This window comes from Panthera pardus, unplaced genomic scaffold (genome assembly GCF_024362965.1).
Source record: "Panthera pardus isolate Hobbes unplaced genomic scaffold, ASM2436296v1 HiC_scaffold_17, whole genome shotgun sequence".
Taxonomy (NCBI): domain Eukaryota; kingdom Metazoa; phylum Chordata; class Mammalia; order Carnivora; family Felidae; genus Panthera; species Panthera pardus.
The window spans coordinates 144619170-144643074 of NW_026526732.1; the positions used below are offsets into that span (position 1 = coordinate 144619170).

The window sequence follows — 23905 nt, forward strand, 5'->3', positions numbered from 1 at the left end:
AAGCTTATTTATTTTGAGAGAGAGAGAGAACAAGCGAGCACATGAGTTGGGGAGGGGCAGAGAGAGAGGGAGACAGGAATCCTAGGCAGGTTCCACGCTGTCAGTGCACAGAGCTTGATGTGGAGCTCAAGCTCACAAACAGTGAGGTCATGACCTGAGCCAAAATCAAGAGTCGGATGCTCAACTGACTGAGCCACCCAGGCGCCCTTGAAGATGGCTCTTGAGGCTGGAGGAGTCTTGCCCACAGTGGAGGGGAGAACGTACAGTATGTACCTGCTCTGTGCAGGGACAGAGCTGGGCACTTCACTCACATGGTCTCAGGTACCTTTATATTGACCCTCTGAAGATAAGATTAGCCACACTGAGCGATGAGGAAACCAAAACCAGGGAGGTTATTGGAACTTTCTAGTCACTGCAGTAGCAAACCAAAACCGGGAGTCCTACTGAGGTCTCTGGCCCCTGAGTTCCCAGCCCTTCCACTCCAAGGGACATCTTTCCGAGGGGTGAGGAAGCCCAGGGTATGTGCCTGGGTGGTTGGAAAGGAAGGGCTATTAATCTATTGGTTTTTAGATTAATGCTGTGTTTTCTTGTATATACTAGGTTTTCGTTAATTTAGTTTTCAGTACTTTCTTTTTGGGGGCGGTGGGAAATTAGTTTTTTTTTTTTAAACAAGAAAATGGAATATGGTAGGTAGTTAAGAAAATATGAGTTCCTGACAGTCTCAGCTCTAGCTGGTGAGGAGAGTCCTCAGTTATGAAAGAGCAAAGATGGGGCTTTTGTAGCAAGTACTAAATAGGTTGTGTAAATCAATACTTTGTTAATACGATAAAATGTTGACATTTGTTAAATTTTAGTGGTGGGCACAGATGCTGTTGGAATGGAGAATGTACCCAGATGCAAACAACAGACCTGGCCAAAGCTGCGACATTAAGCACACAAGACATTGAAAAAAAAAATGGCATGGTAGTTACACAAATATATGCAAAACAAAAAACAAAAAACAAAAAAACCAGGAGAGGAACATGTGTATTTAACTGATGAAAACCAAGTCTAGAAGAAAATGTCACCCAAAGAACAGAAAAAAAAAAAAAGCCCCAATAGCATTCTGAGCTATAGAAAAATTAACACCATGCTTTCGAGAAAGTAAGCAAAGATAAAATGACAGGATGAGATAAGGGAACAAACACTTTGACAAAGCTAGTGTATCAGAAACTGGATATGGCTGGAGAAAAAATAAATCGATCTAGAGGGAAAGCTTGAGAGAATTATGGGAAATGAGAAAAGAAGACAAGTGTTAAACAGAGAGAACACTATAGTTATAAAAGATCAAGACAATGAGGGGCACCTGGGTGGCTCAATCAGTTGTGTCTGACTCTTGATTTTGGCTCAGGTCATGATCTCATGGTTGTGGGATCAAGCCCTGTGTCAGGCTCTGTGAGACCATGCAGAGCCTGCTTAGGAGTCTCTGTCTCCTTCTCTGCCCCGTCTCTCCACTTGCTCTCACTCTCTCTCTAAAAAAAAAAAAAAAAAAATCAAAATCAAGACAATGAAACAAAGGAATAAACAGAGTCTGAAACAAAAACCCAACAAATGGAAAAGAAAAAGTATTCATAAAGAACATACAAGTTGTTAAGAGACTGGATCCAAAGAGTTCTCACCACAAAGAGAAATTGTTGTGTTTTTTTTTTCTTTTTACGGCATATACAGGAGATGATGGATATGAAATTAACCTACTGTGGCAAGGGTTTCACAATATCTGTAGATCAAACCATCATGCTGGACACCTTAAATTTCTACAGTGATGTATATCAATTAGCTCTCAATAAGACTGGAAGGAAAAAAAATACACAGCATCTTCTCCCCAAAGAAGCATGGAACTGCTGCTCAAAAGAGCACACTTTGTTCCAGGGAACACTAACAGATAACAAGAAAGAATTTTTCAACCATACAGATTAAAAGGGGGCTCTTAGGCTGGTCTGTCTGGTCCCTACCAGCAGACAATGCTGCCATGTGACAACAGTGAAATGTCTCCAAAGTTCTGAATAAAGGACAGTGTGATGCAAGAATGTTTTACTCGGCCAAGTTGCATTCAAGTAGAAAAACCACGGAAACATTCTCAAACACAGAAAGTGCAGCATTCATGAGCCATCCTTGAGGAACTTGATGATGCAATTTAGCCAATTAAAAGGGTTTGAAAACAATTCAGGAATGAAAAGGTGACAGTAAAAGTACTGGTGGTGAGTCACAAATCAGCTTAAATATACGATGAGGTCTAAATAACTTTGAGAATTAAGGTTCCTGAGCAGAAGGCAATGCACAGATTTTGATAATGTCAGTATAGGTAAGATTAACACAAATTGAGAAGCTAAGAGATAAGGCGACAGAAAAAGCAAGCGGTTTGCTCATCTTCAGAGCCTTGAACCATGCCAGCTAAAAAGAAAGCCTTATTAAGAATAATTCTAGTTTAGGGGCACCTGGGTGTCTCAGTTGGTTAAGCGACCAACTCTTGGTTTCAGCTCAGGTCATGATCTCACAGTTTCATGAGTTCGAGCCCCACGTCGGGCTCTGTGCTGGCAGCATGGAGCCTGCTTGGGATTCTCTCTCTCTGCTCTTTCCCCACTTGCACTCTCTCAAATAAATAAAACTTTTAAAAAAATGGCACAATGTCACTTAAAAAAAAAAGAAGAAGAATTCTAGTTTGTTTGTTTAGTGAGCTCTACACCCAAGCTGGGGCTCAAACTCATAACCCTGAGATCAAGAGTTGCATGCTCAAGCAACTGAGCCATCCAGATGCCCCAGAATAATTCCAGTTCTATTTATTTATTTATTTATTTATTTATTTATTTATTTATTTATTTTATGTTTACTTATTTATTTTGAAAAAGAGAAAGAGCAGGGGAGGGGCAGAGAGACAGGGAGAGACAGAATCCCAAGCAGGCTCTGTGCTAACAGCATGGGGCTCAAACTCACGAACCCATGAGATCATGACCTAAGCCGATATTGAGAGCTGGACGCTTAACTGATTGAGTCACCCAGGCACCCCATAATTACAGTTTCTTAATGTTTCTTATGATCTTAACCTCAGAGTTCTTTTAGGGACTGAGTTCACACACACACACACACACACACACACACACACACACACACACATATATACATATATACACATAAAACATATATATAGATATATAGATACAGATATGGGGTTTGTTGTTTGTTTTTGTTTTTGTTTTACAGGGAAGAAATGCCTATTTCAGTTTTTCTTCTGTTAGATTCACATAAAATTGCTCTCTTTTATTTTTTAAATAGCATGACTAATTCAATTTTAATAAAAGCATTTCTATCTCACCTAGCTAATGCTAGAATACTGCTCACCTCATGTCATTAATTATCTCTGGGTGGAGATTTTCATAAGATCACCCAAATTCTCTTCAATTCTTTATAAGAAGAATGCATCATTTTTACAAAAATAATAAAGTCTTTATTCTGGAAAAAATAAGACTGGTGAAATATCTGTCTTCAACATGGTGTCTGGAGGCTTGTCAGTTTGATTTATTAGGAAAGCCTACAGGACATGTGTCATGTTGGAAGAATGTGCACAAGAAACTGGAATCCAGACTGAGCAAAAGAAAGGACATATCAAAATTCACAAATATTATCACGGGATAGGAATTATAACTTCAAATTAACAGCAACCCGGATGCAACTTGATCTACAGATTCCACACAACCCCAATTAAAATTTCAGCAAGTTGTTTCGTGGATATCGGCAAATGATTCTAAAGGTGTTTTTTTTTTCTTTTTAAATACTTTTTAAAGTAACCTCAACACCCAACATGGGGCTTGAACCCGCAACCCTGAGACCAAGAGTTGTGTGTTCCACCAACTGAGCCAGCCAGGCGCCCGAGATTCTAAAGTTTATATGGAGAGGCAAAGAACCCAGAATGGCCAACACAGTATGGAGGAGAAGAACAAAGTCAGAGAACTGACATCACCCGACTTCAAGACTTACTATAAAGTTGCAGGGATCAAAACAGTGTGGTATTGGCAAAAGAATAAGACAAAAGTGGGGTGTCTGGTGGCTCAGTTAAGTGTCCGACTCTTGGTTTTGACTCAGGTCATGATCTCACCGTTCGTGAATTTAAGACCCGCATGGGCTCTGTGCTGACAATGTGGAGCCTGCATGGGATTCTCTCTCTCCCTCTCTCTCTGCTCTTCCCGCACTGTCTCTCTGTCTCAAAATAAATAGATAAGCTTTAAAAAAATGAAAAAAAAAAAAAAAGAATAAGACAAAAGATCGATAGAATACAACAGAGAGCCCAGAAAGAGACCCACATAAATACAAGCAACTGGTCACTGACAAAGGAGCAAAGATAATACAGTAAAGTGAAGGTAATTTTTTCAACAAATGGTGCTGTTAAAATAACTGGATGTCCACATGAAGAAAGAAAGAAAGAAAGAAAGAAAGAAAGAAAGAAAGAAAGAAAGAGGGAAAGAAAGAAATCTAGACTCAGACCTACACTCTTCATAAAATGCAAAACTATACAACTCCTAGAAGATAACATATGAGAAAATCTAGATGACCTAGGTTATGGTGAGGACCCTGGGTACAACACCCCAGAGGCATGATCCATGAAAGACACAATTGAGAAGCTAGATTTTATTAAAACATAAAACTTCTGTAGTACGAAAGACAGTGTCAAGGGAATGAGAAGACAAACCACTGAATGGGAGAAAATATTTCTAAAAGATACAACTGATAAAGGACTGTTATCCAAAATATACTAAGAACTCTTAAAACTTAAGAATGAGAAAACGAACAACCTGATTACAAAATAGCCAAAGGCCCGAACAGACACCCCAGAGAAGAGGTTACACAGGTGGGAAGTAAACATATGTCACAGAGAATTGCAAATTAAAACAACAATGAGATTTCACGACCCAACTATTAGAATGGCCAAAATCCAGGACACGGACAACACCAAAAGCTGGTGAGGGTGTGTTGTAACAGGAACTGTCATTCATTACTTGTGGGAAGGCAAAATGGTACAGTCATTTTGGAAACGTTTGGCAGTTTCTTACAAAACTAAACATTATTCTTGCCATATGATCCATCCGTCATGCTTCTTTGGGTATTTATCCAACAGAATTGAAAACTATGTTTATACAGGGGCACCTGGGTGGCTCAGTCAGTTAAATGACTGACTTCAGTTCAGGTCATGATCTCACAGTTTGTGGGTTTGAGCCCTGCATCAGGCTCTGTGCTGACAGCTCAGAGCCTAGAGCCTGCTTCAGATTCTGTGTCTCCCTCTCTCTCTCTGCTTCTCCCCCATTCGTGCTGTGTGTGTGTGTCTCTCTCTCTCAAAAATAAATATTAAAAAAAAAAAAAGAAGCAGTGTCTAGGTGACTCAGTTGGTTAAGTGTCCGACTTTGGTTCAGGTCATGATCTTGTGGTTCATGAGTTTGAGCCCTGTGTCAGGCTGTGCTGACAGCTCAGAGCCTGGAGCCTGCTTCGGATTCTGTCTCCCTCTCTCTCTGCCCCTCCCCTGCTCGCACTCTGTCTCTTTCTCAAAAATAAACATTTTTTAAAAAATCAAAAAAGAAAAAAAACTATGTCCGTGCAAAATGATGCACACAAGATGTTTATAGTAGCTTTATTCATAATTGCCAAAACTTGGAGGCAACCAAGATGTCTTTCAGTAGCTGAGTGGACAAATAGACAATGATATACCCAGACCACAGATAATTGTTCAGCACTAAAAAGAAATGAACTAGGGGTGCCTGGTTTGTTCAGTCAGTTAAGTGTCTGATGTCAGCTCAGGTAGTGATCTCGCAGTTGGTGGGTTCAAGCCCCGCATTGGGCTCTCTGCTGTCAGCACAGAGCCCAGTTCAGATCCTCTCTCCCCCTCTCTCTCTGCCCATCTCCACTTGTGCTGTCTGTCTCAAAATAAATAAACTTGGGGTGCCTGGGTGGCTCAGTCAGTTAAGCGGCCAACTTCGGCTCAGGTCATGATCTCGCGGTCCGTGAGTTCGAGCCCCGCGTCGGGCTCTGTGCTGACAGCTCAGAGCCTGGAGCCTGTTTCAGATTCTGCGTCTCCCTCTCTCTCTGACCCTCCCCCGTTCATGCTCTGTCTCTGTCTCAAAAATAAATAAACGTTAAAAAAATTTTTTTGAAAAAAAAGATAAATAAAAATAAATAAGTAAACTTAAAAAAAAAAGAGCTATCAAGCCATGAAAAGACATGTAAGAAACTTAAATGCATATTTCTAAGTGAAAGAAATCAATTTGAAAACGTTGGGGCGCCTGGGTGGCTCAGTGGGTTGAGTCTGACATCGGCTCAGGTCATGATCTCACAGTTTGTGAGTATGAGCCCCACATTGGGCTCTGTGCGGACAGCTCAGAGCCTGGAGCCTGCTTCGGATTCTGTTTCCCTCTCTCTCTGCCCCTCCCGCAGCTCGCGTGCTCTCTCTCTCAAAAATAAACAAACATTAAAAAAGAAAAGAAAAGAAAAAGGCTGTCTGACATTCTGGAAAAGGCAAAACTATGGAGACAACTATCTGACATTCTGGAAAAGGCAAAACTATGGAGACAGCGAAAAGACCAGTGGTTGCCAGGGATTAGTTAGCAGGGAGGGAGGGATGAATAGGCAGAGCCTAGCGGATTTTTAGGGTGGTGAAACTATTCTGTATGATACTATAGTGGTGGAGACATGTTATTATACATTTGTCCAAACCCACAGAGTGTGTAACACCAAGAGAACCCTAGTGTGAACTATGGACTTTGGGGATAATGAGGTGTCAATGTAGGTTTGATTCCATCAGTAGTGGGGGAGGTTGTGTTGGTGGGGTGGGGGGCGGTCAGAGGGTGTATGGGAACTCTTTCTGCTCAATTTTGTTGTGAACCTGAAAGTGCTCTAAAAAAATAACAGTTTTTTAATAAAAATAAAAATAAAAAAAAAGAAAGAAAAGAAAGAAAGAAGAAGAAAAACCAGCCTGGATGTTTCCAGGAATTACAGATGGTTCCGTAGGGGCGAGGAACAGTAACTGAGGAGGGGAAGCAAAGGTCAGGAGTGGAATGTGCTGGAGGGGTTGGCCGGGACGTACCCTGTGGGGAATGGAGCATCACTGGGGAGTGCTGAGCAAGGGCGTACGGGGGCAGGTGCCGTAGCAAGGGCACTGTGGCAGCCCTGTGGGTGAACTGAGATGGCAGAGTATACCCACGAAACAGGCAACGACTGGCAGAGTCTAGGCGTGGAGCAGCAAGGCTATAAACCAGGACAGGACATGCAACAGGGAGGCAGAACTCTCTAGAGCTTGGTCCTGATCAGAAGCAGAGGCCGAGAGAAAAGACAGGAGCTCTCTGAGGCTGCCACGGTCGTTCTGGACACAGTGAACTAGAGGCACTTTGGGAGACAACTGGGGGAATGAGCTTGCGACACTTGGGTTTACAAAACTAGGGCTCGGGCAAGAAGCGTGGGCGGGGAGTGTAGGGTGGAGGTGACTCGGCCCTGGGTGGAAGGGAAGGCACAGAGCCGAGGCCTTGCAGGGAGAGGGCGGAGGGTCGGTAGGAGAGACCAAAGTTTCAGAGTCAGGTGGAAGAAAGGAAATTCTACACAGGAGACAGAAGTGGAAAAGAGGAGGTTCAGGAAGGGAGTAGTGAGTCTCACAGAAGCCAAGGGAAGCAGACGTTCTCCACGAGTGTCAAGTGCTACAGAGAAAGAAGGGCACTGAAACCTGGTGACTTTGTCACCTTTTCACAGGAGATCAAGCCCTGGCCCTTTTCTTGTTGAACTCCAGCTTCCGAGTAGGCAAATGAATAGTACCGTGGAATGGGTTGAGATTCGAATTTTTGAAGAATATGCATTAGCCGGAACAAAGAAGGATGAATGTTCTTGTTTTAAAACAAGTATTTTTGTTTTTAAAAAATCTTTTTTTATTTATTGAGAGAGAGAGGGAGACGGAGAGAGCACGTGCGAGTGGGGGAGAGAGAGAATCCCAAGCAGGTTCCATGCTCAGGCACCCCAAAACAAGCGTTTCTAAAATGAACTCTAAGCTTCTTGACTTAGAATCCAAACAGTCATTAAACAGGACGACTTTATTACCATCGGTAAGAGAACAATGGAATAAACGGGGGCGTCCACACCTTGGAGCATCAACCATTAAATAGGAAGGCTTGGAGCTACACCAGGGGACTTCAAGAGAACTCTGTGAGGTACTGAGTAAGAAAAGTGACAGACACGTGCCTGGAATACAGTCACATTTTAGATAAAGCAAGGACAAGAATCTTGATTCAGGATTATGATTAGAGAGCATGGAGGAAGCCATGGAAACACGCGCACGGCTGTGTATATGTTACATAGACCTGATCAGGGAAGGGGGCGAGTCACATGGGGGAGAGGAAAAAGTCTCTAGCAAGCAACCAAGGAAAGACAGGACACTAAGCAGTGTATAGGAAACAGTTCTATTTATGCATTTATATAAAACTGTGTAGATAAAAAAGACATTACCAAAAAGAAATTACCACACCAAAATGACTTAATTCAAACGTGCACCGAGTTAACAGAGGGCTGAGAGTGGCCTTCATCAGTGGCAGCTGGCTCACGTGGGCCAGCCAGAGGCCTGGCTGTCCCCCTGTGAGGACCGAGGACATCCACAGGTGAGGCGACACTATGATGACATCCGGCCCATGTGCAGCCGGCCGGGGAGACAGAAAAGGGCATGCGGGGTCTCATTTGAATTCTGGGCGAAGTGCAGGGATGTGGAGAAAAGAGGAGTCTCATAAAGCTGGGAGAGAATTTTAGGGAGGACCAAGGCCGGGGCAGCGGGGCGGGGGGAACAAGTGACCAGGCCCCTGGGGCCTGCCTCATGAGTAGGATGTGGCTAGAGGTCTCCTCAGTTATGGGACAAGAGAGAACTGGAAATTTAAGAATGACACCGAGTACAGGACAGTTTTTATCAACCAACATACACACTTTTAATTGCAAAAGTAAAAACTTTCATTACATAAAACTTTAATTTACATACATTCTTTACACGGTGGAAGTCGTACGAGTTTGCAGCACATTAAGTTACTGTCAATATTCTGCACTGGACACATTTTAGAACAGCTCACACTATTCAGAGCACGTGTGCTTGGGACAGGTGTCCATCTGCCTCTGCCTGCCAGGACCTTCCCCGGTTCCCCGAAGATGCACAGCAGCTGTCCTGCCTACCTCCGCCCCCCGTCTGGTCCCCTAGCCTCAGTGTCTGTTGCTGCCTCTTCCACGGAAGGGAGCAGGGAGAGAGACCACAGCTAGCTTCTGAGGGTGAAACTGTAGCAAGAAGTTTGGAGGGGAAGTTGCCTGTCATGAGACTAGGGGTTCCTGGGAATGCCATGTGTCTGTCTGATCCTGTCACTGATTCTTGTGCATAAGTGAGAATTTGCTCCTAAGAGGGCCAAAAGTGCCCCAAGGGGCTGGAATTTGAAGGCTGGGACACTGCTGGTCTTTGAGTAAAGGTGGCTTCACAGGATGACCTCACCTACCCCACAGAGGTGTTGTGAGGAAATGAGGGCAATCAAGCTTGGCACAGAGCTGAGGTCTGGACTCCCCGGATTCTGTCGGAAACTCTAGACTGGTTTCCCTTCTCTACACAGGTGCTTGCAGCTGGGGCTCACGGTTGGATTCATGCCGCCGACAGACGTGCTAAGTGCAAGAGAAACGGTCGGGTCAGCCCCAGGCCTCCACTAGGAGTTACATAACATTTCTTCTCTCCACTATTCTGAAAAGCTCTGGACATTTCCCAGTCTCCGGAGAGAGGAAGATGACAGATGTATTTAGCTCTAATGCTTAAATTATGCAGGGCAGGGAAACCAGACACTAAGGGACCTGGACATCAGACAAGCTGGCTGGAGGACCTCTCACCAAGGCCAGCACTGCGTCCAAGGGTGGGCCCGACTTGGGTGTGGCGCTCAACAGGGAGAGCACCTGTCCATCTTCTTGGAGATGCTTTTGTGGAAGAAGCCGCTGGACATTGGGAGGCTGGGGGTGAGGAAGCCAGGGAGACGCACGCTGATGGCGACACAGCACACTCCCAGAGCCTCCTGTTTTTCCTTTGCTATGGGGCTATCTCTATAAGCACCGGCACTTTCCTAGCCTCCTGGCCCTGACACCATCAGCTCTGTGCATAATATGAACAGCTCCAAACATGGAGAGAATCTCAGTCTAGAATGCCATCTAAAGCACATCTGTGGCATGGCCTTCCTTTGACCAATTTTAGTGCATGATGGGTCACCGCTGAAAGTTAATGAGCAAAGAGCTGTGAACTCAGGAGAGTTTCTCCCCCATCACTAGGAGAGCTCAAAAGCCTAAAAGACCCCTCCGATTAATAACGGATTCTCAAAAGGTAGCCAAGGTTGCCTCTCTCCATGCAACCAGACAGGCAACTTTCTCTTTCCCCTACAACTTGGGCTTCTCCTGTGGGCAGGGATTAGATGAGAAGGGAACATGTGCTCTGGGGTTTTGAATGTTCATCGTGGAAGCCACTGGTTAAGAAGCAACTCATTCCCGACTATATTAGAATGACTGAGGCCGTCACCTGCAGCTAAGGAACTTTTGATTTTTATAAAAATAATTGTTCCTCCACAGAGGTCTATGCTGGAATTTGGGAGAAGGGAACAGAAACGAGAACTGAAAAACAAGTGAGGTAAACTCTAAGGGGACCCACAACTGGAATTGGGCAGAGTCCCTCTTCTGGTCACACATCTGGAAACATGTGGGGATGGGAAAATGGCTGGACACAGTTGTGTTCCAGCCACACTCACTCTTAAAGAGTTTTCAAACAGGGAGGGAAAAAGTGAAAGGATTTTTATAAAAGTCATCTGGTTAAACTCTCTCCTTTTCCATTTCTGTCCAAGACAGTTTTGAAAACAAACCCTGAAGAGTTCCCGGCTTGCTGACCCCCTCCCTCAGTCCTCCTCCCCAATGGGGGCACACCCGAGACAATTAAACCCACATCTTCATTCTTGGGCACCACACTGTGCTGAAGCAGGAAAATAATACACTGCAAAACCAACTACCTATTGGCCAGCAGTTAACTGGTCTAAGCCCTAGTTGTCTGCAGGACTGAGTAACGACTAAAGGAGATCACGTATATGGAGACACTCTTAGGATGGACTGGACAAATGTTACTCTTCTTTCTCTCAGAAAATGAGCCCAAATCTGCTCACTTCTAGACTGTTTTGTTTTTCACCAAATAAGTAGATTCTGTTTTGTTTCGTGTTTTTAAAGATTTCATGTTTCAATAACCTCTACACCCAACGTGGGACTCAAACTTACAAACCCTGAGACCAAGAGTCTCACTCTCCACCGACTGAGCCAGCCAGGCACTCCCTAGATCTCTGTTTTCATAAACCGTATTATTTTACTTCCGCTCTTCCCTAAAACAAATTGGAGATAAGGGAAGAAGATAAGTTCTGCCTCTTTCTATAAGCCTGAACCAGTACAGCGTCTTGTCAATACTGGACTCCTCTGGACCTCAGGACATCTGGAGGTAAGTGCTTCAGACTGCTGCCAAAGCAACCTTCCTCCCCACAGAGCTGATCTGGGGATCCAAGTCTCTACTCTGGGAACCTACAAGAAAGCGAACCTAACCCATGTGCGGAGGTCACCACCGTGTCACCTCTCAGTAACCACTCAACAAACTTGCGAGTCCCTGCGGTTTTGTACTTACTGTGGTGGTGGAGGCAGGGGGTTGGTTAGGTGGCCCCACCATGACTCCCCACCCTTCTTCCTCATCTTGATGACCCTCTTTCGCGCACCGGGTCATGTGGAAGGACTTGTGCTGCTTCCGTGGGGGAGCTGGGGGTGGGGGTGGGCGAGCAGCACCCTCACACAAAGCCTTGGGAGAGACGGACTGGCTGGCCACTGCGGGTCATTCCTGTAGGAAGCCGTTCCTGTACCCTGCTTATCAGAATTGCCTTGAGGATAAGGCCAATTACTTCTATGTATCCAGTAATTAAGAGCAGAAAACTCTCTGTGGAAAATTTCCTAACAGAAATCTACCCTCAGTTCTGAACTGGGTAGACTTTAAGTAAAATGAGTCGGAAATGCATGAAAAGTCTCAGCTTATCTGCGGCTACACCATTTTTTGTTGAGCTCGACAGCTCAGGGGCTTGGGGGACTCCCCAGGGGACACTTCAGAAGAGCGACACATGCAAGAGCGACAAGAAGAAAACTTTTCCTAGTCTTTAAAGTTTTGAGTTGAAGTGGGTATTTTATGAACATTCGTGGTGTGAAGGGCAGGTGGGAAATGGGGAAGGAACACGGGGTGATTCAAAACGACAAAACAGAAATCTCAACCATCAAGATAGTTTCTTTTTCTACTAAGGAACCCTCTCTTTCGTTAACCCGAAGGGCCTAATTTAAGAAAACTCTAAAGAACTTGTTTACATATAAGCCTTCTCCATGCGCAGCAGGGGTAAGGACACTGCAAAGGCTCTAAAAGCTTGCGCAAAGCTGGCCTTGAAATGATCCCTCTGATTTCAAACCTCTTAAATCATAACGGCTTAGCAGCATGACTTTAATATGGACAAAAAATTTTGTTTTTCCCGCATTAACCCACACAAGGCGCGGACTTGTTTAAGAAAAAATTCCCTCAGGTACCATTCATCCTAGTTTCATTTAAGTCCGTGGAGGCAGAGTATTTCCACCCTGAGCTCTGTGAACCATGCTTCTCCTTTACAAGCTCACAAACCAGCCCCTCAGGGACTTGATGATCCCCACTGCTGCTCATGAGAGGTGCTGAGAGAGGGCCCAGGGACATCCTTGGAGGTGCAGGGGTACGTCCAAGGATGAAGGGGACCCCGCAAGGAGTCACACATTCTGCCCTCACCACCGCCTGCCATTAACCCTGTCACGGACACCTGGATTCATCTGATTTCTGCAATTCGGAACCAGGGGCTACAGTGTGGTTTTTTCCTTCAGCTGGGTGATGGCATAGGGCCAGAGGCCAGGTATCTAGCAGCATCAATAAAAGAATAAAGGGGGGGGGGGTAAAAAAAAGGAAGAAAACTATGTCCTCATTTACACCATTTGGTTAATACACACTAAAAGCACTTGGAGAAAACAGTGAGCATAGTGAACCACCCAACTGAAAGAACATAGCTTTATACTGTTACAAATAATCAAAATACCTCACCTTGTTTCCCAAGTACAAAGAGAGAAATCATTTTGAGACAGAGGATCCCACAGTCGCACACCCAGCTGGCAAACACGTGCGGTCTGGAGCTCCTTCCCCAACCACATTACAACATCAGCTTGACACATCTGTAAAACATCTTCCCTGCGGAAAGTTGGACCCTAAAGATCAAACCCGGGGAGGTGCCCTCTCCCCAGGCCAGCGCTCTAACTCATCCCCTCTGAAGACACTTGGTAAAAGCGACCCAGCTGACAGAAGCAGTGCTGCCTCAGCAATAAAGGGCTCTGCCGAGGGAGGACCAGGAGTCCAGCTTCTGAGAAACCATCCAGATAGGCGAGCGGGAAGGGAAGGGAAGGGAAGGGAAGGGAGCTGGGGGTGGGGGCTGGGGGCAGGGGGGGCCGGCATGAGAACCTGATGAGATGGAGGAAAGTATTACCTCGGCAATTACCATTTCAATTATAATCAGACTCCAACCTGACGTCACTGAGACTCCAAGGGCCATGGACACTGGGAAGGCAGTGCATCTCTTGAGTGCAATGACATTACTTAATCTTGGTTCTAGATTCCATTCTGCTTGGGAAACTGCAACAGCTTCTTTAATTGACCATGGCTTTCCATAAAAGTATCGGGTGGTGTGGCCAGGAAGACAGGACAAGCAGGCCCACCACCTCGTAAGGGATGGCCCTGAAGTCAGGACCTGCTGGCTACCCTCTCTGTGGCCAGGGAGCCAGCAGAGGGGATCACACCATGTAAGTAAGGGAAGGCATCAGCCCTGTTTCCTGCCTGAGGGGCAGCCTCAAGGCTGCGGTTCCAGAAGGTGTGGAAGAGCCCAGTCTGTCACAGACAGGTACCAGCAAAATCCCGGGGCCAAGCAGGGAGGCTGGAAGAGTCGGGAGGGCCGGGCTCTGGCCATTGCCTCCAGCATACAGCTGGCTCATACACGCATGCATAGGGCAGATAACTAAGTAACCTTAGAAAGTGGTTTCCTCGTTTCTGTTTTTATTTCTCCCCTTTCGATCTGGTCTTCGGACCTCAAAGTTGTTCCTCTGTACAGTTCTTGTTTCCTATAGTTCTGAGAGGGTGGTTCCATCACAGATGACCAAAGGCTGGACCCCTCTGGCTGTAACGTAGACCTTCCAGTGGGTGGCACCAGCATAGCCTTGAAGGGAAACAGCAACAGGAAAGCAGGTGAATGGCAGGGACTGGGCACACCCGTGGGCACGAACAAGGCAGGTCTGCCTGGTATAAATATGCCGTTATTGGTCCTCTCTGTAACCGGATGTCCAATGGGAGCCACTACGAACCCAAGTGCTTCATCACCACCACTCACCTGGCTAACTATGACTCACAACTCAGCAGATTTACAAAAGCAAGATGCTCTAGATGAGGCTGGTGCTGGGCATCAATTCTCAGACCCATCTCATCTTTCTTGGCAAGAAGATACGATGAGTTCTGAGGGAAGTAGGACCCCCCCATCCAAGTCTCCTAATGTTATCGGTCACATGGCCTCATTATAGAACATCCAGAATCGCTCAGACCAGCACTTCCTAAACTGTGTTCTGCAAATAGTAACATGCTGTTAGGATAGTCCAATGGGTTCCATGGTCAAGGAAGTTTGAGAAACACTAGGTTCCTCTAAGGCTTCTGGAGACTTCTGTACACTAATGTGCACTAGGTAATCACAAGACAGGCAGTTCCCCAAATCAACTGATCCAACAGCCCTATTTGCCAAGGGCTTTTCTAAGGGGCTCCTGTTCCCATCCCTAGGGTCATCAGTGATCTGAAGAACTGTTTAGGAAACACTGACCCTACACTATTTGAGTGGAGTAGGAAGGTAGACTTAAAAGCTTTAAAAACTTGGAACACTTCAATAAACTCCTGATGGAAAATTTTCTAGAGTGCGACATACCTTACCCATCATTAAATTGAGAGCACTGAATAGAATTTAACCTCTACTTAGTGACTCAAGAAAGGCCACAATGGGGGTGCGTGAGTGGCTCGGTCGGTTAAGCGTCCGACTTCGGCTCAGATCATGGTCTTGTGGTCCGTGAGTTTGAGCCCCGCATCTGTGCTTGCTTTGGATTCTGTGTCTCCCTCTCTCTCTGCCCCTCCCTCGCTCATACTGTCTCTTTTTCTCAAAAATAAACATTAAAAAAATTTAAAAAAGAAAAAAAGAAAGAAAGAAAGGCCACTATGGGCAGTGACTCATCAACCACGGCAGGTAGATGATGAAGCATTCTTGAAAATGCTTCTCATCACAGGTTTTCTGGTGATGTGTATTCCTGTCCCCTTCCTGTCTGCCTTCAGAGGACAATGCTTACTTCGGCAAAAACCATAGAACCCACTTGTCACAGTGCCATTCTTTAGGGCCCCCCAAAATGCTAGAGCTGTCATCTGTCCTACAAGCACTGAATTATTCTCCTTTGCTGTCAGGGTCCGCTTCCTGTGCTCATCTTTAACTGTGGCAGCCGCAGCCATCGCTTCTATTTCTGCCACTGCTTCAGAAGCTCACTGTCCTCCCCAGCCCGCCCTACCCCGTTCTTCTCCCAGACCTGCCCTCTCCCTCTTGTTGTAGTCAGTTCCCCATCCCTTCTCCCCGTTGCTGTCCTGCGGCTGGCCTTTCATGCCCACAGGGCTCCTTTCCTTCTCGTCAGCAAGCCAGCCAGTCACAGCCCGGCAGGTTATCATGCCCCGGATTTTCGGCTTTTCATCACTATTCCCACCAGCCTTTGATGCTCAAAGCTTCTTTGATCACTGCCACCCACCCATTTATTCCCCCTAATTCTTTAATTGGCATTCTAGAGGTTTGTGAGATCCAGGAACCTAAAATTTGGATAACTAAGGTGTTTCTGTAGTTGTCTGAACTGTCTGGCATTTGCAGAACATAAGACAGAGACTTTTTCAAGCATAACTACGCACTCTCAAGCCCAAATGCCATCCATACAGGCTTGTGCAATAGACATGCCTCATGGAAGGGTCACTCCGCTACAGGAAAATAGCTTCAAAAACAATTTCTACACAAAAATCCTCTTCTTTGCAGTAATTCCCAGGGGCCAGGCCAGCTGTGCTCCATTATCAGTTAACGCTTAATTTGTGCATGATTTTCATTTCTACATTGAAATAAGTTATGTAACATGGATTAAAGCCTGTCATGGTTTGCAGTCTGTATCCTACTTCCAAATGGGTGAAAGGTTTCCAGGGACTGGGGTCTTCTAAAGAGGTAAAATTAAAAGAAATCAATTGGAAAACCAGTCTGGGCTCTGTCAGGGACCCTAGGCTTCCCCCTAGGCTTTGTGAGGCAGGAAAAACACAGAGGGCAATAGTGATACTATCTGCTTCCGCCAAGAAAACTCTACTGTCAAACTGATTGCTACGGACAGCAGTTGATTCAAACTTGCTTCCTTGGAAAGGATTTTTAGAATATAATGCACAGAATAAGCCACAGTTGGGAAATCATGGAGCCAACGGTGAGTCATGACTGTGAGGCTATGACTTGGCAGTGGGACCCACACGGAAGGGAATATTTCCTCATGGGGTCATTGCCCTTACATACTGCTCGCACTGTGTTATTAGCAAAAGAGACACAGAGAGGGTTTCCTCAAATCTAGAATTGTACCTCCCCTGGCCTGCCCCTGGTGAAGGAGACACTTAAAGCTTGATGCTTTGCCTAGGTGATGGGAGGAACTTGGGATGGTCACCTCTCCTCTCTGGGTCTCAATCTCTCCTCATCTGTAAAATAAAGGATTGCTCTAAAGATTTGCTTCTTTTTTTTTAATGTTTATTTTTGAAAGAGCATGAGTGGAGGAGGGGCAGAGAGAGAGGGAGACAGAGGGTCTGAAGGGGGCTCTGCACTCTCGGCAGGGCTCGAACTCACGAACTGTGAGATCATGACGTGAGCTGCAGTTGGACGCTCAACCGACCGAGTCACCCAGGTGCCCTTAAACATTTTCTATAATGCCTTCTAACTTGAAGTTTCTAAGACCAATGGAACACATCGCACATTCTAAATATATATAAATCGAGGCCCTTCTCTGCTACATTTCCTTATTAGTTGTTCTACCAAGCATAAATACTGACTCTGTCCATAAAGGAATGCTCTTTTTGACTCTATTTAATTGAAGCTTTCTGAAGGCAATATTTAATTCTTAGAATATTTTCTGAGTTAAAAACTACAAAGATCCTGAAACTGACCTTGCCCCTGGGGGCCCCACCTACCAATATCCCCTGGCTCTAGCGGCATCGCCACGGACTGGCAGTGTCTTCGGCACTGGGAGGGAGGGATGAGCTGCAACATGGCCTCGCCGCTGCCAATGATAAATAGGTCATGCATTCTATGCATCTGGAGAGGAAAGAAAAAAAAAAAAAAAAAACAAGGAAGAAGAGGAAGGAAAAGGAAACAAAATAAAACCCAGTGGCATGGGAGATGAGCGTACACAAATCTGTCTATATATGGCTCTGAGTTTCATACCAGCCTAAGCAACAAAGAAAACAGAACCAATAACACAATTCGCGATTATGTCCGAAAGACAAAAACAAACTAGTTTCTCCTAAGCATGGCATCTCCTGATCTTGAGACTAGGGTGAAATCTCTTCTGTGGGTTCTCATAAAGAGACATCCTCAACAAATAGCCCGAATGTAGATCTAGCACGAGCTTCGTAATTCATGATTACTTCTAGCCACAGCTCCAAAGCAGGCTAAAGGCAAATCATCTCAGTGCAATTTAACAGAAGTCTAGCAGAGGCCAACACATAGTGGTCTAAGTACACAATCTTCTGAGGGTCTGGTGTGAGCCAGATTTTTATTTTTTTTATTTTTCTAATATTTATTTATTTTTGAGAGAGACACACAGAGTGTGAGTGGGGGAGGGGCAGAGACAGAGGGGGACACAGAATCCGAAGCAGGCTCCAGGCCCCAAGCTGTCAGCACAGAGCCCGACGCGGGGCTCGAACTCACGAACCGTGAGACCATGACCTGAGGCAAAGTTGGACACTTAACCAACTGAGCCACCCAGGTACTCCAGCCGGATTTTTTTAGAGAAACAGACAGTCTGCATATCCTTTGGGCAACGTAGTATCATTTCTAGGATATTATTTCTTACTGCCAGAGTTTTGATGAGAATTGAACAGCAGGAAGTTCAAGTTCACTCTTTCGGGCAAGACCTAGGTGAGCAGATCTATCCTGCTACTGACTAAAAAGTAGTGACAGTAAGATTGGCCTCAGAGTTTGAATACCAAGGAGACAACTGGGCTATGCACGCCCACAGGTAACTACTGCACCGTGAGGGATACCACTGCCTCCAATAGGCATGAAGGGCAACCTGCTGTCTCCCAGGAACAGTCGCGAAGGTGGCGTTGGGGTAGGCAGGGAGTAGGGACAAAGGGAGAAGCTGACCTTGCTCAGGCTCCTCTTCCTACCTAGATGGTGACAGAAAACCTTCAGGACCTCCCCTCCCTGTCCCCTCCAGGAACAGCCTTTCTGTGTCCGCATAGCACAGGGGTCCGAAGTCTGACTCCCTGGGCCGTGTCTTGATTTTCTCTTCACCACTTGGGCTTCCAGAGGTTTGGTTTTAGCTCCATCTTCTTGTGTCTCCAACCCTGGGCTCTCTGTTGCTCTCAGAGCAGGCCGTGGCCACGACTCCGTTTCCATGGCAACACTAGAGCCATTCAACTGCCACTGTCATGACAGAAGGAAGACTAACTAAGGAGGACTACTGGCTTGCAAATGACTGGCAGAAGCCCTGACATCTGCGGTCTTGAAGAAATTCCAGAAGACCAAAACCAAGTGGATGTATCTCTTTTTCATACAGGCCCGAGAGGGGGCAGAACCAGGTTCCTCCCCACCCAGGATGGGAAGAAATGGACACCAGGATGGAGCAGGCCAGCCCTGGGCAACACTGTGGACTGGGTGAGGTGGGCCTTGGAGCCCTTCACCTCTTTCCCCAGTGCCTCGCCTCTTACAATCAGACCCCACTTCACATCTTCTATCCCAAGGTTGCCTCTGGGATCCCAGGCGCACAGACATGTGACTTTACCAGGGTCTAGGGGCCCAAGGATGTGGACAACAGGGCGGAGTAACGAGGCTGAAGAAAAAGGAGAGCCTGGGCCAGGGCGGGGAGCAGATGCTCTAAGAAACCAGACTCTCAGGATTTTTGCCTATTTGGACCACTCCCCTTCCCAAAACATGCTTGCGAACCACAAGATGACTCTGATAGGCGTCTGAGTAACTTAGTATTTACCCTGTTGGCGGGGTTCCTCGGAGTCCCTGTTAAGCAGACTGGTGAAATTAACTTCAGATTCAAGTGGGAAAACCAAGATAAAGATAAAAGCTTTCGCCCCGAATTGTATCATAATTATGAAGATTAACTCATACTGGGGCCCGGAGTTTTAGCTGGGGACAGCAGAATAAACGTCTTTAAAATCTGAGGCAAGATCCCAGCACCTCCACCCTACTGCTGGCAGACAGAAGTTCTTACTCCTAGACAAAATGATTGTTTTTATAGGCTTTGAAATTCCTTTAACACGATTCAGCAAATCTGAAGCCAAACAATAGTATTGGGAGGTTGAAAACACAACCCGGAGTTGGTAGGGGTCACAGTTTGGGAAATTTCATCCTTTTAATTCTTCCAAACCAATCCAAACTCAAAAACGGTCCTCAGGAATGAGACTCAACAAAAGGGCAATTCAGAGAAAAGTAAACAGACACAACTCAGAACGGCTTTTACCCAGTCCACTCGTCCCAGAGGGGTAAAAGTGGGCTCTGGGTACTTGGCCATGGACTGAGCAAGAAGTGTTGCCACCCAAACTAGTCTGCCTGCCTTGGCCACGTGCCCATCAACCCTTTTGTCCCCAAACCTCTCAAGCTTCCTGCTTAGCCTGTTCTCCCCGAAGTTTCTCATTTGTTTATTTCTGGGGAAAGCCAACCTGGGAATTGGGTGGGTAGAGCCCTCCTATTAACTTCCTGTGTCCTTGGGCAAATCATTTACTCTCTCTGGGGCTCAGTGTCCCTAGCCACAAAATGAGTAAGTTGGGGCATTCATTTACGGTTTGCCTGCTTTACACTTTGAGGTAGGGAACTCACACTAACTGCATGCTTGGGTCCTTTCAAATTTTAGGATTCTACTTCCTAATGTAGAAAAGTAGCTTGCCCCCAAGTGTCTAGAGCAGGAAACAGATCTGCAAGGTAACTAGACTTTAAGCATGCCTTCATAACAGGGCAGGCCACACCAGGTCCCCTGGCAAGCAACAGGCGGAGAACTTCAGGTCATGTGGATGTCCCTTCAAGTCACCCTGAGTTGACACGTAGGGAAGGAAGGGAGTATGACATCAGCCCAGGGGCTAAGTGAGGAAAAGCCACGACCCAAGTCCTCTCAAAATGTCCTACCTTACTACCCACAATAGGTTCCGGTTGAAGAAGGAAGCACTTTTTTATGGAGGCATCTTTTGGAAATGGCAGGTAGGTGAAAACAGGAAAAAGCTCACGTAAAATGTGTGCTCTGTTTAGAGGTCTTCTCCTGTAAAAGTTTGGAAGAGACAGAAGTAATTCAGCTGGGCAAGCCGGCCTCTATCTCCATGACTAACAGAGCTAAGCACGGTGGGAAAACTGTGGGCGGTGGGTAATGAGGGAAAAATATCAGGACAACATCTTAAGTATCAGGTTCATGAGGAACAGTCATGCCAAATCAATTAACTGTGACATTCACAAGCACACACACAACTCCACAGCCACGATTTGTACGTGTGGGTGGGATGCTTATAAAATCCAGCTAAAACAACATATAGAGGAAGGAAATAAACGGTCCATTCATTCTATCTTGGAAAAGAGACTGAAGTAACAGGCCAGGCGGGAGAACAGAAGGGAGGAGGAACGGGCAAAAATCATGAACCTAAGGCGCTGTGGCATGCGGTGGGAAGCCTGACTAGTTAAAGTGAGTATTCAATCATGCAAATCAATGCATAAGTAAGAAATCAAATAAAGGTTTAAGAAAGACAAAAGCATTGAGAAATTATCTAACAAAAAGGTCCAAAAAAAGCCATTTTAATTCTCTTTTGGAATGGTTCTAGATGGAAACTGGCTTTCTTTTCTTCTAGACAGAAACCTTCACCCCAAAAAACAGACCATGTCTTCTATAGGACACAGGAAGAAATGGGAAGACAGACCTGTGTTTCAATCCTGCCTGGGTGACCTTAGGCAAGGTACTTAACCTCTCTGACCCCCACTTTTCTGACCTGAAAATGACAATGATAATTCCTACTTCCTAGAGCTACTATGAGCATCACCAATGAGCAACAGGCACTAACCACCATCCCACACTGCCTGGCACAAACAAGGTGCCAGGAAATGAAGCTTCCCTTCCATTCTTCAGGCTTTCTGGTTAGCCCTCCGATGCTCAGGAGGCATTCTGCGTAAAAACATGCGCAGAGATAAACTGTGATGCTATTAGGCAATGTCAGTGTCCACTCGTGGTGACAGCCCTTTCGAGGCACCTCTTCGACTTCATCCTCTTTATCTCCCATCACTGGTTTTTCAACAGCGAGCTCCTGAGTATTGTCTGACTCGAAGAGGGTACTGTAGAGTGTTTACACAATGCGGGGCATGGGAGGGTCTCAGGGGTACTGTTTGGACCTTCAGTCTGCCCCCTTGCCACCACACGCAGACAAAGTGCCCTTTCCCGCACTCACCATGGATAAGGAAATGGGAGCCACCGCTCAGGAAGGCAGCGCCACCACTTGGTGAAAAGCCCTTCGGGGAAGCCCTCCGCCACCTCCGGGTACTGGCACAAAAAATGCTGAAGCTCCTCTGGCAGCAAGAGCTGGCCCGTCTTGACAAGGTGGACAAGAGCGAGACAAAATAACACAGAATTACTTATCAGGAATGTCACAGAGCTTGCTGCCTTCTGGGCATCGAACAGATCATCTGTCAGGGGGAGAAGCGCGTTCCTTGCTCACCTTGATCACCAGAGGATGGAGTCTCTCAAATTTCTTCGGGGTGTCTTCCAGGAGCATCACCTTGAGGGGTAATTTCTGAGCACAGCCACTGCAGTTGGCAGGGATGGGGTCCGACTCATTCTGCTCACAACTGTTTGCCCACCAAGAGTCAAAGTCTGCGACAGGAAGGGAAGTGGAGAAGGCAGATACAGGAAGAACACAGCGGGTAAATCTAGTAGCCTCAGCAGTGAAAGCAAAAAGGAGAGATATAATAGTAATTTTTAAAAGCTAACAATGATAAGTACTGGTGACCTCTGAAAAGATACATATGAAATAGGTAGCCTCTGAGGAAGGGGCAGAGGGCACAGGGGATGGGGTAGGAAGGAGAGGTTATGTTCTTCTTTATAATCTTCTATACTTTACAGAAAATATTTTTTTAACACGTATACGTATCTCCTAAGTCAAAGCAGCAACATCGACCAGTTGGTATATTCAGTGACGTGGGGCTGGAGAGGTAAATCTTCCACTGTTTTCTAACCCGTGACCCAAGCGTCTGAAAGTCTACAGCACTTGGGGGAGGGGCCGGCAAAGGTCCCATCATCAGTGATGAGCCCCACTGCGTGTCTTCTCCAAGTGGAGGCCAGGATGACTCTGGGAAAGGGAGAGCAAGAAAAGGGTGCAGAGAGAAGGGATGGAGAGGAGACGGGACATTTCAGGGGCCCATCTCTGGAGCGAAGTGAGTTGCATGTGCCCATCAGACAGTGCTCTGTCCCGGCTCAGAAGTGGGTAAGGGCTACTAACCATGGTTTCTACCCCTTCAAGGGCTGCAGGTTGGTCAGCAAGGGAAGAAGGGCCCACCAGCCCCTGATGTGAGTGCTAGTTGCCTGCCCACCCCCTATTCCTGGCTGGTCCTCCTCTGAAGGGTTGGCTCCCTCTCTACACATCCCTTCTCAGTTTCCCTCCTTTCCTCCTCCCTCCCTCTGACACTGTTCTGTTGATAGTGTTATTGCATTATTTCTTGTTTGTGTTCTGTTCCACTCTGGGTTTCATCTGTGTTCTTGGAGATTGTTCTTATGATAAACTCTAGTTTGGATCCAAAATGCTTTCACCAGATGGTTTCTGATTAAAACCCAATGGAAACCGAATCGGGAGAAAGCCTAGAACAAAAGATAAACAGACCACCAAATGGGGCTGAAATGAAATCAATTCTCTGAACCAATAAACACACTTGGAAAATGACTCTTAACCAGAAAACATTTGCTGTGGCTGGCAGCGAGGGCTTTTTCCATGTTTTCTTAAGGCAGTAGTAGCGGGGCGGAGGAAATCCCCACCAGGGAAGGACTGTGTTTGTTCTCAGCACGTCTCCTGAGGACCCTCCAAACACCCTCCATCTCCTGCAGACAGATCCTGTGTTCCTTGAGGAGGCTGTCACCTCCCCTCCTCACCTGCCTTAATTGTGGACAGACTGTCACAGCCAGGAGACAATGCTGCACCCTTAAGCCTGCCAGGGGCCTCCAAGGACACCCGGGAACCCTTCAATGGCACCTGTTTTGGTGGCACACTGAGGCTGCAAAGTTATCCTTATTTTTCCTTCTGGAATATTTTCAAATGTTCCTGATTAGAGGTCAAATATGAATTCCTGCCTAAATACAAGAACTTTGGGTAATGGACATACAGTGAGGTATAAATAATCTAAACATGTTATACTTATACAGCATTTCAGTTTCCAAAATCCTCACGAGGGAGAGGGAAGGAAGGGGAAAGTGCCAGGCCCGGTGCTGGTCACCATCGCGTGCTGTATCATTT

General features: G+C 46.1%; 1 protein-coding gene across 9 annotated transcripts in view; it reads right to left on the bottom strand.

The window, feature by feature from the left end:
* Positions 1-8946: 8946 nt before the first annotated feature.
* The window catches only part of CUNH6orf89 (chromosome unknown C6orf89 homolog), a 45376-nt gene continuing 30417 nt past the window's right edge, over positions 8947-23905 (bottom strand). For 7 of the 9 annotated variants that reach the window (XM_019456959.2, XM_019456964.2, XM_053905080.1 and 4 more), the window contains 5 exons: positions 22121-22275; positions 21854-21993; positions 20556-20685; positions 17366-17513; positions 8947-14333 (listed from right to left, as the gene is read on the bottom strand). In XM_019456959.2, the coding sequence (XP_019312504.2) occupies positions 14239-14333; positions 17366-17513; positions 20556-20685; positions 21854-21993; positions 22121-22275 (668 nt within the window). In that variant the 3' untranslated portion in view covers positions 8947-14238. The remainder of the gene's footprint in view (positions 14334-17365; positions 17514-20555; positions 20686-21853; positions 21994-22120; positions 22276-23905) is intronic. The other 2 variants (XM_053905081.1, XM_053905082.1) reach the window with 2 other exon arrangements.